The sequence below is a fragment of the Corvus cornix genome, chromosome 27 (assembly GCF_000738735.6).
Source record: "Corvus cornix cornix isolate S_Up_H32 chromosome 27, ASM73873v5, whole genome shotgun sequence".
Lineage (NCBI taxonomy): Eukaryota > Metazoa > Chordata > Aves > Passeriformes > Corvidae > Corvus > Corvus cornix.
In genome coordinates this window covers 834,037-849,274 of record NC_046355.1, presented here as the reverse complement: position 1 = coordinate 849,274, position 15,238 = coordinate 834,037, and the positions used below count along the sequence as shown (strand labels likewise).

The 15,238-nt window shown below is 62.4% G+C and overlaps 3 protein-coding genes across 9 annotated transcripts; 1 reads left to right on the top strand and 2 right to left on the bottom strand.

The window, feature by feature from the left end:
* The first annotated feature begins 975 nt into the window (after positions 1-975).
* On the top strand, positions 976-8,333 carry HAP1 (huntingtin associated protein 1). 5 transcript variants are annotated; one of them, XM_039565619.1, is made up of 15 exons: positions 976-1,213; positions 3,073-3,149; positions 3,261-3,377; positions 3,476-3,576; positions 3,846-3,954; positions 4,090-4,168; positions 4,279-4,409; positions 4,484-4,558; positions 4,633-4,791; positions 4,868-4,935; positions 5,014-5,181; positions 5,385-5,701; positions 5,788-6,006; positions 6,446-6,548; positions 7,310-8,333. In XM_039565619.1, exons 1-15 carry the CDS (start codon positions 1,117-1,119, stop codon positions 7,704-7,706), a joined length of 2,217 nt encoding a protein of 738 aa, XP_039421553.1. In that variant the 5' UTR covers positions 976-1,116; the 3' UTR covers positions 7,707-8,333. The 5 variants fall into 5 exon arrangements, with proteins under 5 accessions (XP_039421553.1, XP_039421554.1, XP_039421555.1 ...); XM_039565620.1 differs by having other exon boundaries at positions 978-1,213; positions 5,388-5,701; XM_039565621.1 differs by having other exon boundaries at positions 980-1,213; positions 4,654-4,791.
* A 148-nt stretch (positions 8,334-8,481) lies between these two features.
* LOC104697803 (gastrin/cholecystokinin-like peptide) lies at positions 8,482-9,986 on the bottom strand. 3 transcript variants are annotated; one of them, XM_010412845.4, is made up of 2 exons: positions 8,770-9,986; positions 8,482-8,685 (listed from the first exon to the last, which is right to left on the bottom strand). In XM_010412845.4, exons 1-2 carry the CDS (start codon positions 9,029-9,031, stop codon positions 8,561-8,563), a joined length of 387 nt encoding a protein of 128 aa, XP_010411147.2. In that variant the 5' UTR covers positions 9,032-9,986; the 3' UTR covers positions 8,482-8,560. The 3 variants fall into 3 exon arrangements, with proteins under 3 accessions (XP_010411147.2, XP_039421559.1, XP_039421560.1); XM_039565625.1 differs by having other exon boundaries at positions 8,482-8,981; positions 9,494-9,986; XM_039565626.1 differs by having other exon boundaries at positions 8,482-8,970; positions 9,494-9,986.
* A 3,185-nt stretch (positions 9,987-13,171) lies between these two features.
* Positions 13,172-14,357, bottom strand: EIF1 (eukaryotic translation initiation factor 1). Its single transcript, XM_039565627.1, has 4 exons — positions 14,204-14,357; positions 13,715-13,878; positions 13,526-13,627; positions 13,172-13,391 (listed from the first exon to the last, which is right to left on the bottom strand). The coding sequence occupies exons 1-4, from the start codon at positions 14,232-14,234 to the stop codon at positions 13,347-13,349; spliced, it is 342 nt and encodes a 113-aa protein (XP_039421561.1). The 5' UTR covers positions 14,235-14,357; the 3' UTR covers positions 13,172-13,346.
* Positions 14,358-15,238: the final 881 nt, after the last annotated feature.

Here is a 15,238-nt window from a genome sequence, read left to right as displayed (position 1 = left end):
CAGGATGTGGTTGGGGTCAGGATCTCAATAGGTAGGGGTCAAGGAGGCAAAGGTGTGGGATGGTGAGAGGCAGCTTCAGCTGCACCCATTCACGGATTATTTGGGTGCTAACAAGGAAGGGCATTGGGGCAGGTGATGAGGACGGAGTATGCTGGCATTACCAGCATCATACCCACGTGGCTTGTGCTACGTGCCTGCCAGCTCCTCCATAATTCAGCACCATGATTTATTCAGTTTTCCTGCTACTGTGCTGCTTCTGCATCAGTGTGGTTGCGGGGACAAGAGGGTCCCAGCCAGGGAGTGTGGGGCATCCTGAGTGGGGCATGGAGGGGACCAGGCTCATGCCAGCCCATGCTTTGAGCCAGGGGTGGTGAATGGAAAGACTGGAGTGGGATGGAAAAACCCTTTCCCTGTTCAGGGACCTGGCAGGTCCCAGCACTGGTACTGCAGGTGCAGGGTTTGTGATGTGGGTGATGATGGGGGGGCCAGGCCTGGGGTGGCAGAGCAGGGCTGGCCAGAAAAATGTACCCTGACCCTCACAGGGACCCCAGCCCTCCACGGTCATGACTTTGTGTGAAGGGCCCAAAACCTCTCCCTGTCCTTCCCAAGGGGCAGAAGCCGCTGGCTGTGCAAGACCCATAGCATGAACCCTGCAGAGCTGCTGCTCAGGGACCCCCAGTGTCCCCTCAGCAGTCATCACCACCCATGGGGGCCCGTGTGCCCAGAATCCCCGGGCTGTGAGTTGGGAGAAGAGGTGGGACACAGAGCCCACCTGCACCAGCCCCCCCTGGGCTGAGCAGAATTGTCCTGGTGCATGCCCCAATAAGGAGCCTGGTCCTAGGGTGCCTGATGGGGACCGTGTCCCTGGGGCGACCCGGGAAAGAGGGGGGAACGGGCACTCCTGGACAGCCTCCGGCATCCCCCGATCCCCGCATCGCCCCCGCTCCGCTCCCGTCCGACCCCGCCCCCGTCCCGGCCCCAGCCCCGGCCTCGCCGCTGGGGGATGCGCCGGGCAGGTGCGCGGGGACGGGGCGATCCTATAAATAGGGGAGGGAACGGCCGCAGCGGCTCCGCTCGGCGGGGCTGGGCTGGGCACGGCTGGGTGGGCTCGGCACGATGGAGATCTGGAGCAGCCCCGCCGCCTACGATGAGTTGAACGGGAACGCGGAGCGCGGCGGCGGCGCGGACCCCATCGCCAGGGAGCTGGAGGAAGGTGAGGGCGGCCCGGGTGGTCCCGCCCCGGGGATGGGGATCGGGATGCGGCTGCAGCAGTGCTGGGCTCCCCCGGGCTGGTCCGGAGCGGTCAGGGCCGGGGTCTCGCCGGGGCCGGGGCTGGTCCGGAGCGGTCAGGGCAGGGTCTTCCCTCGGCAGGTGCCGTCTGTTTCCCACCTGTGCGTTCCCGCAACCCCGGTCTCCCTCGCCGCTCTCTGGCCCGGGGTTGCCGCCGCCCGGTCCCTTGGGGACCCCCAGGATCACCCCGACCCTAAGGGGACCTGTCCCCCACCGGGAGTGGTGGGGAGAGGACGGAGGGACGGGGCGAGGGGCCCTGCCAGGTCTGCGTGTGCCCGTGGGGAAGGGCGTCCCTCCCCCCGTGGGAATGGGGTCCTCCCCTCCCGCACCGCCGGATCGGGCCCGCAGATGGATGTTTACATGTTTGCCAGCGCTGCAGGCTCGTCTCCCAGGGCCAGCCGCTCGCTCCAACCGTAACGATGCTCATGCTCTAATTATTTCCAATTAATGGCTCAGGGGCCTGACGAGGTGCAGTTGGGGACCCCCGCGGAGAGCGGGTCCTGTCGGGGTGCAGAGAGGGGGGTGAGGCTGGGGTTGGTTCTTTTTCCCATGGACGTGTTTGGGGTACGTGCCTTCTGGGGTGTGGGGGAGCACCCGGGGCAGTGAGGAGTGGACAGGACCGGGGTGGCGAGTGGGGGCATTGCCATGACAACACACTCACCATTACACAACCCCAGCTGGGGAGGCCTAATGGGATTTGTGTGGCTGAGCTTCCCCGTTAACCCACTTCGTCTGCACGACTGGGGGGTGGCTGTGACTGGGGACGCGGGTGGGGGGCCCTGAGCACAGCCAGCGCTGCTCTGCCAGGGAAAACTGAGGCACACACCCTCGGGGCAGCAGAGCATCAGAAAGAGCATCGTGAGTGCTGTGTGGTGTGGGCAGGGTGCGGGGTACAGCAGGTCCCGGGCTGTAAGCAGGCTCTGGGGTGCGGGCAGGGCTCGGGGCTTTGCGCCTGCTCGCGGCTCCCTCGCACCGCACGGCTCCAGCGCCGCCGTCTGGGTGCGTGCCCGGCGCTGCCTGGCAGCTCCTGCGGGCGCAGTTGGCAGGATCCGTACCGCGGGGACCGACGTCTCCATCCTTGCACCTCCTTTGCCTGCCAGAGGCCCAGAGAGCAGCGGGGGGAGGCAGAGCTGTAGCTGGGGCCCGGCCTGACGCGGTGGTGTTGGCGTGGTGGGCAGCTGCCCGTTCCTGCAGCGTCCTGCCCGCAGCTGCCTCTGCCTCTTTTGCTTTGTGGATCGTTGTGTTGTGCAGCTGGAGGGGCATCGGGTGGGTGCGGGCTGCAGCATCCCCTCCCCCAGAGAGAAACTAGGGCAGGGCTGGCTTCTCGGGGGGGATCTGGGGGAGGGGGCTAGGGACAGATTGGAGGGGACGCCGCCTGTGAGCCCGGCTCGGCACGGTGCCACCCACAGCTATTTATACTGGAGCTCCAGCCTGCTTTCTGCTGGAGATGTCACCTCCGATCCTGTCTCTGCTGCTGCCCTTCCCCATCCCTCCTTTCTGCCTGTGAGTCCTGCGGTGGGGCTGGCACTGTGCCTGTGCTGAGGTCATGGGGGCAGCGAGGGGGCCCAGCATTTTTCTTGCCACCCCAAGGTGCAGGCAGGGTTGGGTGTGAGCCCCTCATTTCCCATGGTGATGTCACGGCTGTGGGGATCCCTGCCCGCCTCTGCCTGCGCGAGGTGACGCCCAGCAGAGAAAAGGTCCATTTTGGAGACCAGCCTGGAGCAGCCTTGGGGGGACAGTGCTGAGCAGTGTGGGGGTTCACCTTCTGGCCCTCTCCCCCAGTCCTGTGCGCTGAGCGGGTGGTCAGGATCACGAAGACTTACCACGACATCGATGCTGTCACCAACCTGCTGGATGAGGTATGCTGAAGATCCCACCTGTGTGAGGGCTGGTGGGACCCTGGCGACACAGGGGTAGGTAGGGACTGGGGAAGGGATGAATCCCAGCTGAGGCAGACCTGCCCCTTGCAGAAAGAGCGGGACCTGGAGTTAGCAGCACGCATTGGGCAGTCCCTGTTGAAGCAGAACCGGAGCCTGACCGAGCGCAATGAGCTGCTGGAGGAGCAGCTGGAACTGGCCAAAGAGGAGGTAACAGCTCCTGGGCACAGGTCTTGGCCCCCTGCATGCCCCCCTGGGGGCAGCTGTGGTCCCCTTGGGCCGTGTCCTGAAGCACCTTGTCTCTCCAGATTGCGCAGCTGCGCCATGAGGTCTCCATGCGGGACGACCTTCTCCACTTCTACACCACCACAACGGAGGAGAGCGAGCCCACCACCACCACCTCCACACCGTGAGTGGGAGTCCTTGTCCTGCCACTCACCTGGGGCAGAACTATTCCTGTGGGTTGTGCAGAGGTGTTGGGCAGGAGCCATCACCATCCCTAGGGCAGCACTGGCCACACTCCCTTCCCTCCCTTGGTGGCTGTGGGTCCAACCCCACAGAGCTTGGTTGCTGCAGGTGCCTGGGAGCTGGGGGAATGGGCAGGGGTCTGGGTGGGCAGCCCCATCCTGCCCGCACTCCCGCACTGCGGGTGCTCAGTGCCATCCCTGCTGTCCCCAGGCTGCGCAGGCACGAGTCCTCGCTGTCCCTGCAGCAGTACTTCCAGTACGACACCTTGCAGCAGAAACTCAAGTGCCTGGAGGAGGAGAACCAGAAGCTCCGTATGGAGGTGAGCAGAGCCAGCTTGACGGATGCCCCTCAGTGCCCACCTATGCCCTGCTCTCAATGGGGGGACCCGAGCTGCCCCCGGGGGAGACGGGAGGTCCTGCCTGTCATGCTCAGCCCCGCCAACCCTCTCCCCCAGGCCACCAACATCGCCACGGAGACCTGTCAGTACGAGGACCAGGAGCAGCAGCTGATGATTGACTGCGTGGAGCAGTTTTGTACGTAGGGCTCGGGGGTCTGCAGGCACCGCCCGGCAGGCACTGCCCAGCTGCGTGGGCTGGGGTTGGGGCCCGTGCCCTGGCGGTGACGGACCCCGGCCCTCCCCCAGCCGAAGCGAGCCAGCAGGTCGTTCACCTGTCGGAGGAGCTGGCGCACAGGGCGGAGGACGCGGCACGGCAGCAGGAGGAGATCACCCAGCTCCTGGCGCAGGTGGCGGAGCTGCAGCAGAAGTGTCGCACGGTGAGGGTGCCCTGCCCGTGCCGGGGGGAGGGGATGCGGGCACAGCGCCCTGACCTGGCCGCTCCTGTCCGCAGTACGGCTCCGAGGTGGAGGAGCTCCAGCAGCACCTGACCGCGGCGAAGGAGGTGCAGCAGCAGCTCCGGATGGAGGTGAGCCCGGGGGAAGCCGTGAGTGTCCGACCTGGTGGGGGGTCCTGCCCCGCTACCCCCGGGGCCGTGCTCAGGCTGTGCCCGTGTCCCCGCAGCTGCGGGATCTGCAGGAGAAGTACGCGGAGTGCGGCGGGATGCTGCAGGAAGCCCAGGAGGAGGTGAAGAGCTTGCGGAGCCGCAGCCTGCCCAACAGCACCGTCAGCCGCTACAGCGCGGCCAGTCTGCTGCCCGTGGTGAGCGCGGGGTCCGGGCGGCAGGGTGGGGGCCCCTGCTCTCCCCCCTACTGACACTGCGTACCCCTGTCCCCAGGACTCTCTGGCTGCTGAGATCAAAGGGATGATGAGGAAGAGGACAGACAGCTCCTCCTCGGACTACAAGTGAGTGCTGTTATCGGTGGCTCTTGCTGTGCCATGGGACGAGGGTCCGGCTCACCCCCACCCGCTTCCTGCCCACAGGAGCTACCAGCGCGTCTTCGAGACAGTGAAGGCCGTGAACCAGACAGCCAAAGCCAGGTCTTGCTCTGAGTCTCCCCACCACGTTCCAGGCTCCAAGCAGTTGTCGGCTGCCCACTCTGGGGGGGCCAGCACCCCCCACACCAACTGCTCCGGCTCGGAGGGTGCCCGGTGAGTGCCAGGGTGGAGGGGAAACGGGGCCGGGTGGGACAGCGGCTGCCCCTGCACAGGAGCTGGGATGCTGGTGAGCTGCTGGTCACACCGGAGCAGGAACCAGCCTGGGGCAGGGAGAGCAGGGCCTGGCTGGGGACCAGCACAGCCTGAGGTGCAGTGTGGGACTGCAGCCCCGGGCAGCCTAACGCTGTGCCCTCCAGCAGGGCCGAGGGGGCCAGCGAGGACTCTCGGGCAGCCCCGGGGCGGCAGGACCTGGAGGCGGCGGTGCAGCGGCTGTCGGTGCGGCAGCAGAGCCACGTCTCCGAGGAGCGCTCCTTCTTCGAGGCCGAGCGGGAGCGCAAGCTCTGGCGGCTCAGAGATGGGGCGAGCTCCAGTGGCTTCCTCACCCCCGAGGGCAGCATCGTCTCCACTGGCACCAACTACTCGGGGGGCTCAGAGCTCACTGCTGGCTCCAGCTTCTCCCTCGGCTCCCTCACCTACTTACCCGACAAACTGCAGATTGTGAAGCCACTGGAAGGTGAGAGGCAGAGGGGGTGCAGAGCTGCAGGTGCTCTGAGGGTCCAACACCCCCACCTGAGTTCCCCCTGGCTGTGTCCCCCCCAGGCTCTGTGACACTCCACCACTGGCAGCAGCTGGCACAGCCCAACCTGGGTGGGATCCTGGTGCCCCGGCCCGGGGTGCTCACCAAAGACTTCAGGCAGCTGGACATCGACCTGGAGGAGGTGTACAGCCTCAATGACCTGGAGGAGGACGATGTGGATGCCAGCTCCTTCCAGCTGCTCCCTACCTCAACACCCGCCAAAGCCAAGGAGCGCCCCAGGGGTGAGCGTGGGGTGAGGGGACCGTGGGGACGCAGCTCCCGCAATGCCCCTGTCCTCCAGTCGAGGCTGCCCCTCGCCTCCCGCCGTGCTCTCCCCTCTTGCAGCAGCCTGTCCCTGCCACCCCGCTGTCCCCGCGGGGCTGCTCCGCCTGCAGCTGCGCAAGGGCTGTTCTCGGGCAGCCCCGGCGGGATGAGCCCTTGCCATCACCTTGGCGAGCCCCTGCTGCCTCTCGGCTGGCTGGAAGGGGCAGGTCTGGGACAGACGGCATTTCCTGGTCCCACCTGTGCTCGCTGCCCCCTCTGAGCAGGCACCACACCTCAGTTGCTGCTGGAGCTGTGCCCTGTGCATGGAGCTTCCAGCCCAGCTTTGGCTGTCCCGCCTGCCCTCCGCCTGTGTCCTGCCCCCCTTCCCATTGACCCCTTGTCTCCTGTCCCTTCCAGTGTTCCTCTCTGTTAACAACCTCCCCCAGACCCCGTCTACCTTCACCATCACCACCTGCCACATCCTCCACCCCACCACTGCGCTCACCACGGTGACACCCAGGTAAGGCGCGTGGTCCCCGCCGCCTGCGCTGCCTGCACCAGCCCCCGCCCCGCTGTGCGCCCCGAGCTCTCTCCTCCTCGCCCCCGTGCCCGGCTCCCTGCAGCTTGAGGAAGTGGCAGGCCGGGGGCCGCCTGCAGCCCCTGATGCTCTGAGAGATGCCAGCATTAAGAAAATCCCCAAATCTGGCTGCTGGGGTGTCTGTGTGCCCGGGGCTGGGATCAGCCCCCCTCCTCTGCACTGCAGCACCCTGATGGATGGAGAACCTTCCTCGGGTGGGCTCGCCCGGAGGGGCAGCACCCCGGGCACGGAGCAGCGAGTGCTCCTGGCACTCTGGGGAACAGACACAGCTTTCCTTCCTCCACACTTGGGCAGCAGCCAGGAGCTTTTCCCAGCCGGGTGCTGGGCTGTCCGTTCATTAATGAGCACCGGTGATTAGCCCTAATGAGCCCCCCCAAGGCTCGCTGGGGGTTGGCATGAGCTGGAGTTCACTGTTAGACAAAACCCTGGTGTCTGGAAATGCTTGTGGAGCAGTGGCTGTGTCCCAATCTCTCCTGGCTGCTGAGGAGCAGCCCCCAGCACTCCCCTGTGAGCTTTGCTTGAGCAGTTTGCAGCGTGGGAGGCTCCTGTAGCCCACGGCTCGTTAGGTGAAGGAGGAAAAGGGGGTCCTGCTCTGCCCGCAGCCACGCCTGGCCTCTTCAGCAACATCCCCCAGGACAGGGTCCCCCAACTGATCCCCACTTCTGCTCTCTCTTCTCCTCCAGTCTGTATCATGCCGTCGTGCCTTCTTGTGGGCCCTTTGAGGGGCTGAGCCTCGGCAGCCCCTCACCAGAACAGCCTCCCCCCACACTGGCGCTTGGCCCTGGACCCCCGAGCACCCCCATGGGACTCTTCAGGCTCTTGCTGGGGCGAGATTCCCACTTGGCACCCAGGACTGGATCATGGTTGGCCCCCTCACTCCACTCCCAGGACCCTCAGAATTCTGAGCCCCATCCCTCCCCTGTGCCCAGGGGTCAGGATGGACCCGCACCCAGGAGCAGCATCTTCAGCTGGAACCTGGTGGAGAAGTTGCAGCGCCTGGGGCTGGACAAGGTGGTGGCCAGAGGGGAGACGTCCTACACCCGGCCAGGGCTCAGAGGGGCCCAGGGCAGCCGGAAGTGACGCTGCTGGAGAAGAGACCCCCAGGCTCAGGGTGAGACACATCCTCTTCCTCACCCATCCATGGGGGAATGGAGACAGGACAAGCTTCAGCTGCTGGTGCTGCCCCAAATCTGTCAGCACTCCTGGCACCAGCATGGGGAGCTTTGCTCTGGCTGCAAGGACAGAACCCGGCACTGCTCCCCATGGATGGGGGGTACAGGGGGTGCTGGCTGACCCCGTCCCTGCTGGGGAGTATGGACCCTTCACAGGAGCCAGTTTCTGGCAATAAAAACTGTTCCTGCTTCTGCTGAGCCTGGCTGTGGAGCGAGGGGCAGCTTGGCCCTTTGGGGCTGTCCAGATGCTGCAGCGAAGGGCAACGCTCAGTCTGGGCTTGGGTGGGTCCTGGGGCAACCCGCTGGGGCCAGGGTAAGACCCCTGCACCCTGGCTGGGCCCCTGGCCAGCACCTGGACTGGACTGGCTTTTTAGGGGAATGGTGTTTTAACTCTTTCCTGCCCACTGAGTAGCAATAGTAGCAGTACCCACAGCTTGGGATGTTTCTGGGGGCGCAGCTGTTGCTCCCCCCGCCTGTGTCCCTCCCTCCAAGCTGTGCCCCATCCCCTGGAAAATAAATGTGAATTTACAGAGCAGCTCGTGTGTGCTGCATCTCCTGCCACGTTCTGTGTTTGCTGCTGTGAGCAGCTCGGTCTCTGCCCTGTGCATCCCTGTGGGGCTGGGGGCAAATCCCTGCTGCCCACCCTCCCAGGCTCTCCCCAGCACAGCCCGGAGTGCAGAGGCCGTAGTGCCAGAGTTTTATTGTGGTAAAGGACATGCACTGAGTGTGCGGGTGCTCTGCGGGGCCAGGCCAGCCCAGCGGCTACGCAGCACCGGCCTCGTCCTCAGCACTGCGGCGGCCGAAGTCCATCCAGTCGGGGTAGTAGTGGTCGTGCAAAGCCTCAATCCCCTTGTCCTCATGCACAAAGGCCTTGTTGTTGTTCAGCTCTGCCAGGGTAAAGGCAGCAGTTAGAGCTGGCACAGGGGCCGGGCTGTGCCCCCCGAGGGCTGCCCACCCTGAGCTCCCAGTACCTGTGAGGATGTGGGGCAGGAACTGGGACAAGAGGTGCTGCTGCTCCTGGGACAGGTACTGGGGCCAGTCCCGCCGGACCAGGCTGGGGGGGGGCTGCTGGGGGTCCCCCCTGGTGCCTGGCGCCGCTGCCGCTGGCCGGCACTGGCAGGTGGTCACTGCGAGGGCGAGGAGGAGGCCGAGGCACAGCATCACCTTCATGGCTGGGGAGAGACTGAACAGGGCTGGGGAAGCGGGGGAGCTGCAGCCCCCGAACGGGGACATGCTCAGCCTGCCCAGGGTGGCCTGGGCACTCAGCCTCAGGCCATGGCCAGTTCGCAGTCCCCTCTGTCCCTCCCTTTGGGTCTCCAAGTCTCCTCCATTCCTTCCATCTCCTCCCTAAGTCTTCTCCATTCCTCTCTCCTGGCTGGTCCCCAATTCCCCTGGAATCGGAGTCAAGGCAGAGGGATCCGTAAGGATCGCGTCCCACTCCTCGCTCCTTGCAAGGATACTGAAAACTAAAGCACGTGGCTAAGAGCATCATCCAGATCCTCCTTGAACTCCAACAGCTGGGGAGCAGGGTTCTCATCCCCAGAGCATGGCGAGGCCCCAGATCCCCTCTGTCCCTCCCAGTGGGTCTCCAAGTTGCTCTGTCCCTCCCATCTGTTCCTCAAGTTTTCTCCATCTCTGTCTCCCAGCTGGTCCCCAAGTCACCTCTGGACAGTGCCAGAGCCCTGTGAGACTCACGTGTGGGTTCTGGGGCTCAGCAGGGTGTCCCGGTGGGTGTCCTGGTGGGTGTCTCAGCGGGTGTTTCTCTCCAACATCACCCCAGCTCAGTCCCGCTTTTAAAGGCGCTGCCGGGGCTGCCACACCCCAGGGCGGCTCCACACACATCCACCCACCCCTGGGGGGGCCCTCGGGCAGCTGTGTGTGCTCCCAGACACACAGACACACACACCACACAGACACACAGCTTGACAGAGTCGTATCCATATGCACACATATGTAGGGACACACGTGTCCATATACATTCCTAGCTACACATGCACACAGGTCTGGCTGTCTATGGACATACGTGAACACAAACCCAGCTGCAGCTACCAGGGCACGGTGCCTTGGCTGCACGTTTGTACAGACCAGGCCAGCTCTGCGAGCAGCTGAACACTCACAGGCACCCGCCCCTGGCACCCCCACATCCACATGCACAGTTAGAGTCCCAGTGATACCTACACACACACACTAGTGCAGGTACTTATTTAGGTGGGCACTGCTATTATATGATACTGTAATTATATGACACTATTATTATTATTATATTTATTTAATAGACAGCAACTATGCAGTATAATACACTGCAATGGTGTGTATATATATGAATATATAAATGGATAAATAATACAGTATAATATATAACATTCTATACAGCACAAAATACAGATAATATATAATGTATGCATTTCTAATAGATAACATGGCTTATGCATCTATGTAAACAGGTACACGTGGGCACAGATATACAGCTACAGGCATGGACACACGTGTGCACGTGTGTGTTTATACAGATGACGACTGCATGGGGTAATTGTATGTCATGGAGTGATGAAGGGTGTGTGCAGTGGGATGGATGCATAAGGAATACCATGACATATCTCTTTCTATATATATGTATCCATACATATATGCATTTTTGGAGGTCTTTTCTAACCTAAATGATTCTGGGATTATGTATATATAGGGATATTTGTACACATATATCTAAATCTGTACGCATTTATACATAATGCATATACATACATACGTATCTACGCATATAAATATAGATATATATGCATATATCTATATAAACACACAGGTATATATGTGCATAAACAAGTATGTGTGTATACATACCTGTATTACATGAGCAAAGATGTATCTGTGTGTCTGTACACACACACACACACACGGATGTACCCACACACCGACACCCAGGTGTTTGTACACATTTGTAACGTGTGTTGTGCCACAAGGGCTCTGTGCCCCTGCAGGGGGCTGCACAGACCTGCTGGGCTGTGTCTGTGTGTGTGTGAGGCCCCTCACCAGGACACAGGCCCTGGAGCAGCCCATTCTGCAGCTCTGGATCTCTCCCTGCACCCTGAGAAGTTTTGGGGTGTTGTGGAAGGAGTGGGCCTGCTCGCTGTCAGAGCCCCCCGAAGATCCTTGTCTGTCGCCACCCACTCCCTCGTTCGATATTGACGGTTCCTGCTGCCTGTATTGACCCCCCATCAGTGTATTTGTAGAGACCATTTGTCTCCCTCCTGCAATAAACGCCATGAACAACATCCTGGGCTGGGGCACGTCACTGTCCCGTGTCCCCACGGTGTTCCCAACGAGCCGTGTCGGTGCTCCTCAAACAGCCCCGAAACAAATGGGCTTTGGATGGCTGGAAGGCAGCGGTGCCCGGCACCCTGCGGCCATCGATTGCTCGCTCCACCGAGCGCACTGCACAAGGAACAAACAAATTGTTTTCCAATTTCTGGGTTTTAATGGCTCAATCTGGACCAAATGAGTCATCAGAGTGATGGGGACACAGCGGCCGCTCCCTCCAGGGCCACGGGTTTGGCATTGCCTTGACGCAGGTTTGCCACCGGGCCCGTGGGCACTCGGGCTGGGTCCTTCTATGGGTGGACAAAGGTCAAGCTGGAGGATGGACCAAGCACCCCTCACTCCTGCCTGGCTGGGGCTAGCTGTCCTGGCAGCCGCCAAATCTGTGGGCAGCTTGGCAAAGCCAGCAGGGAGAAATCCAGGCTGGATGTGCTCCAACACGGGGGGCACGAGAATTCTTGGCACAGCAGCAGCAGAGCAGAGCAGATTGGGCTGCGTCAGGTTGTGGGCACAAACACCCCCTGGTGTGAGTGCCGGCCTTGGCGCTGCCAGCACCTGCTCCCCAAGATATGGGCAGGCTGGAGATCACTTCCAGGCACAGACAGGGCTGGAGGTCACTCAGAGGTATGGGCAGGGCTGGAGGTCACTCACAGGCATGGGCAGGGCTGGAGGTCACCTGCCTCCTCCGTGCACTCGAAGCTGCTTTGCGTAATTGCAGCAATTTGGTTTCCAAGAGCAAAGTCTCCCGGGAAAGTGAACTCGGTGCTCCCGAGCAGCACGTGGGAGACGGGTGTCATTGTGGCAGGGGATGAAGAGCCGTGACCTGCTCTGAGGGCTGCCAGGAGCAGGTGACCAGGGTGGGAGCAGCCTCCCAGGACACTCGAGCCCTCCCCGCTGCAGGACAGATGGGCTGGGGGAAGTGGGATGGAAACCCAGGGATTTCCTGTGCACTCTTAGGCATTTCAGCGCATTTCACATTGCTCTTGCGCAGGAGGCACCCACCAGCCCCCAGAACCATTGCTGCCCTCAACCAGTGCATTTTACTGAGATTTCCTTCTTGCTTGTTGAGCTTGAGCTCAGAAAGTAAAGAGGGCACTCAGCCCCTGACCTGTGGCAGAGCCCGGCCCGGGTGGCAGCGCCTCCCCCTCCTCCCCAGAGCAGTGTTCGGGAAGCAGAAGTGCTGACCCTGCCCCCGGGACTTACAGGAACACAACCAGCACAGGGGCCTGTTCGAGGGTTACAGAGCCAGGGCAGGGACTGACTCAGCACCCACCCACTCCTCGGCTTTCCCTCAGCTCCAGGCAGGAGCAGCAAACACTGAGCAAAGAGATTTCAGCTTCCTCTTTCTGCACTGGGCCACAGAGGGGAACAACCCCCAAGGCCCCAAGGAGCCCCCAGAGCAGGGAATTGCACCGGGCCCCTAAGCAATGCTGAGGCCACAGCACGGATGGCAAGAGGGGAAGGTGCTTTGGCTGCTGGGAGCAATGGAACCCACCACGCACAGGCTTTTGAAAACGAGTTTTATTTAAATAAGACTTCAAATACATTACAACAAAACATTAGAAATGAAACCAAAGCCATGTTACTGCACAGGGTGCGAGGCAGCAGTGCTACTGACACAAGGCTCTGCAGCTCCAGCTCCAGCGATGCTCCTTATGTTAGTCCAACATCGAGCCCTTGCCACAAGTTTAAGCCATGGGACCGTTCCTTCATGTGCCTGGTACCTCAGGGCTCACAGGTACCAGCACCTGAACTGTTGCCATTGGCCTCCAGGTCACTCTTCTGTCACTCCTTCCAAGCCAGGCTTCCCCAAATCCCTCTGCCTCTGGGAGCCAGCACTGCCCAGGAGGACAGCACCACGTCCCTGTGCCACGGCACGGGGCCTCACACCAGGCAGGACACAATTCCCCTCTGTCAGGATGGAAGTGCAGCTGGACTGAGGAGCCATCAGGACAGGCCGAATCCCCGGGCTTAGCTGGGAACAGCTGGAACTTTTGGCTTCAGGCTGGATGGTGCCACCGCCCGCGTTACCTCTGGGAAATGAGGGACAGCCAGACGAGATAGCATGGGCTCGTGTCAGTTTATTACATCACCAATTACAACAGTCCAGATCAAGAGTGGACCCAAGATCGTTACATTACACAAACCGGCTGGTTTTAAACTTATGACAAGGGACGGGTGGGAATTTCATGGTAAGGAAATCTTCTTGCATAAAGCTCCAGTGGCCCACAGGCACTCAAAACCCGTGGACTTTCAGCTGGTCGTCTTTAGCCAGTCCAATCTGCAAGACAGAAAATGCATTCACAGCATGGAGTGACGCCTCTGTGCATCTGAACGCTGCCCACACCCAGGGACCCGTGTGCATTTAAAAAACCCATGTTTATTTTAGTGACCAGCAGGCCAAAGGTGTCCTACCTCCACGAGGAACTGGCAGATGTTCTTGCGCTGGTCACCCTGCAACTGAATCACTTCTCCATACTCGGGGTGCTCAATTACAGTACCATTGCAGGCAAATTTCTGCAGCAAAGACACAAAAACCTCCTTAGCACCATATAAACATCCCTGCTGGGCGTGGCTGCTGCCCTCCCAGGCCTGAAGCCCTACCTTCTTGAAGGCCTTCACCAGTTTCTTTTTATCGTAGTCATCCGCGATGCCCTGGACTGTGGTGAGGGTCTTTCTGCCGTTGCGCTGCTGGATCCTTATATGGATGTAGTCCTCAGTGCCGGCCGGGAGCAGGTCATCACCCTTACTTGCATCCGCAAAGGGGTCTGCGGGGAGCGCCGTCAGGCCCCCGCCCCCGCCGCCACGCCATTGGCTGCCGCGCCCGCCCGTCACGCTTGGGCCCCGCCCCATTGGCCGCCGCGCCCGTCCGTCACGCCTCGGCCCCGCCCCCAGGCGCCTGCTCGTCCCGCGCGGGTACCGCCCCCGCCCCACCCCATTGGCCGCCGCGCCCGCCCGTCACGCTTGGGCCCCGCCCACACCCCCACCCTCCCGTGGCTGACGCAACCGGGCCCGGAATAGTAACTGCGCCACGGGGCGGGACCGGGGCGGGGCCCGCGCGCTCCCCGGCCCCACCGCACCAAAGGGCCTCACCGAAGGGCTGGAGGTTCTGGATAGCGGACATACGATACGCTTCCCTTCCCTCGGCGGAGGCGGCGGCGGCGGCGACGGGGGCGGCTCTGGCGGCGGGAGCGGCTCTGGGGCGGAGGATGCTCTCGCGGCGGCGGCTCGAGGCGCTGTCAGGGGGGCGGGACTGCCGCCGACGGCTTATATACCGCCCTCGCGTGACGTCATCACGCACGGCCAACGGGAGCTGTGATTGGCCGCCGCGCGGGGGCGTCAGGACGCATTGGGCGAACGCTGCCGCGCCCCGGCGGGTGCTGGGGGAGCGGGGCGCATGCGCGGAAGGGGGGCCCGGCGGCGCGCGGGGTGGCGCGTGCGCAGTGCGGGGCCTGGGCCGGAGCCGGGACCCCCGGGACCCCCCGGCTCCCCCCCGCCGCCCCCGAGACCCCCCGGGCCCCAAAACCCTTCCGAGACCACCAAAGTCCCCCTGGGACACCCACCCCCCACCCCGACACCCACAAAATACCCCCATGAACCACAAAATGCTCCCCGGGACCACTCAAACACCTCCAAATCCCCTTGGGACTCCCCCCAAAGAACAGGGTAGCCCCCGAGACCCTTACGGGGACCCCAAATCCCTTCTAGACCTCGCAAATTTTCTTGGGACCCTCCAACCTTCCCCAAGATACCCTTGTTCCCCCCCCAAAGCCTCTCCAGGACCCCCCAACTTCTGCGGGAGTCCCAAAAACCCCCAACCCCTCCTCTACTTTCTTAAAATCTCCTTGGGGCACTCTAACCCCCTCCAAAATCCCCTTGGGACCCTCAAAAGACTGAACCCCTTTCCTGACGGCCCCTCACTGACCCCTCACTGGCCGCACATTGTCCAGCGGTGGTGACCATCACCCTCCAGATGGCCGCAGGAGCCGGGGGCAGCCAGATGCAGTTTGCCTGTTCCCATCCCTTCATCCATCGCATCCATCCGGCACGACAGCCCAACGCTGCCCAGGGCTGCCCAGAGCCATCCGGGGCTCCTGTGGCCACTCCAGGTGTCTCCCTGGCTGCCCG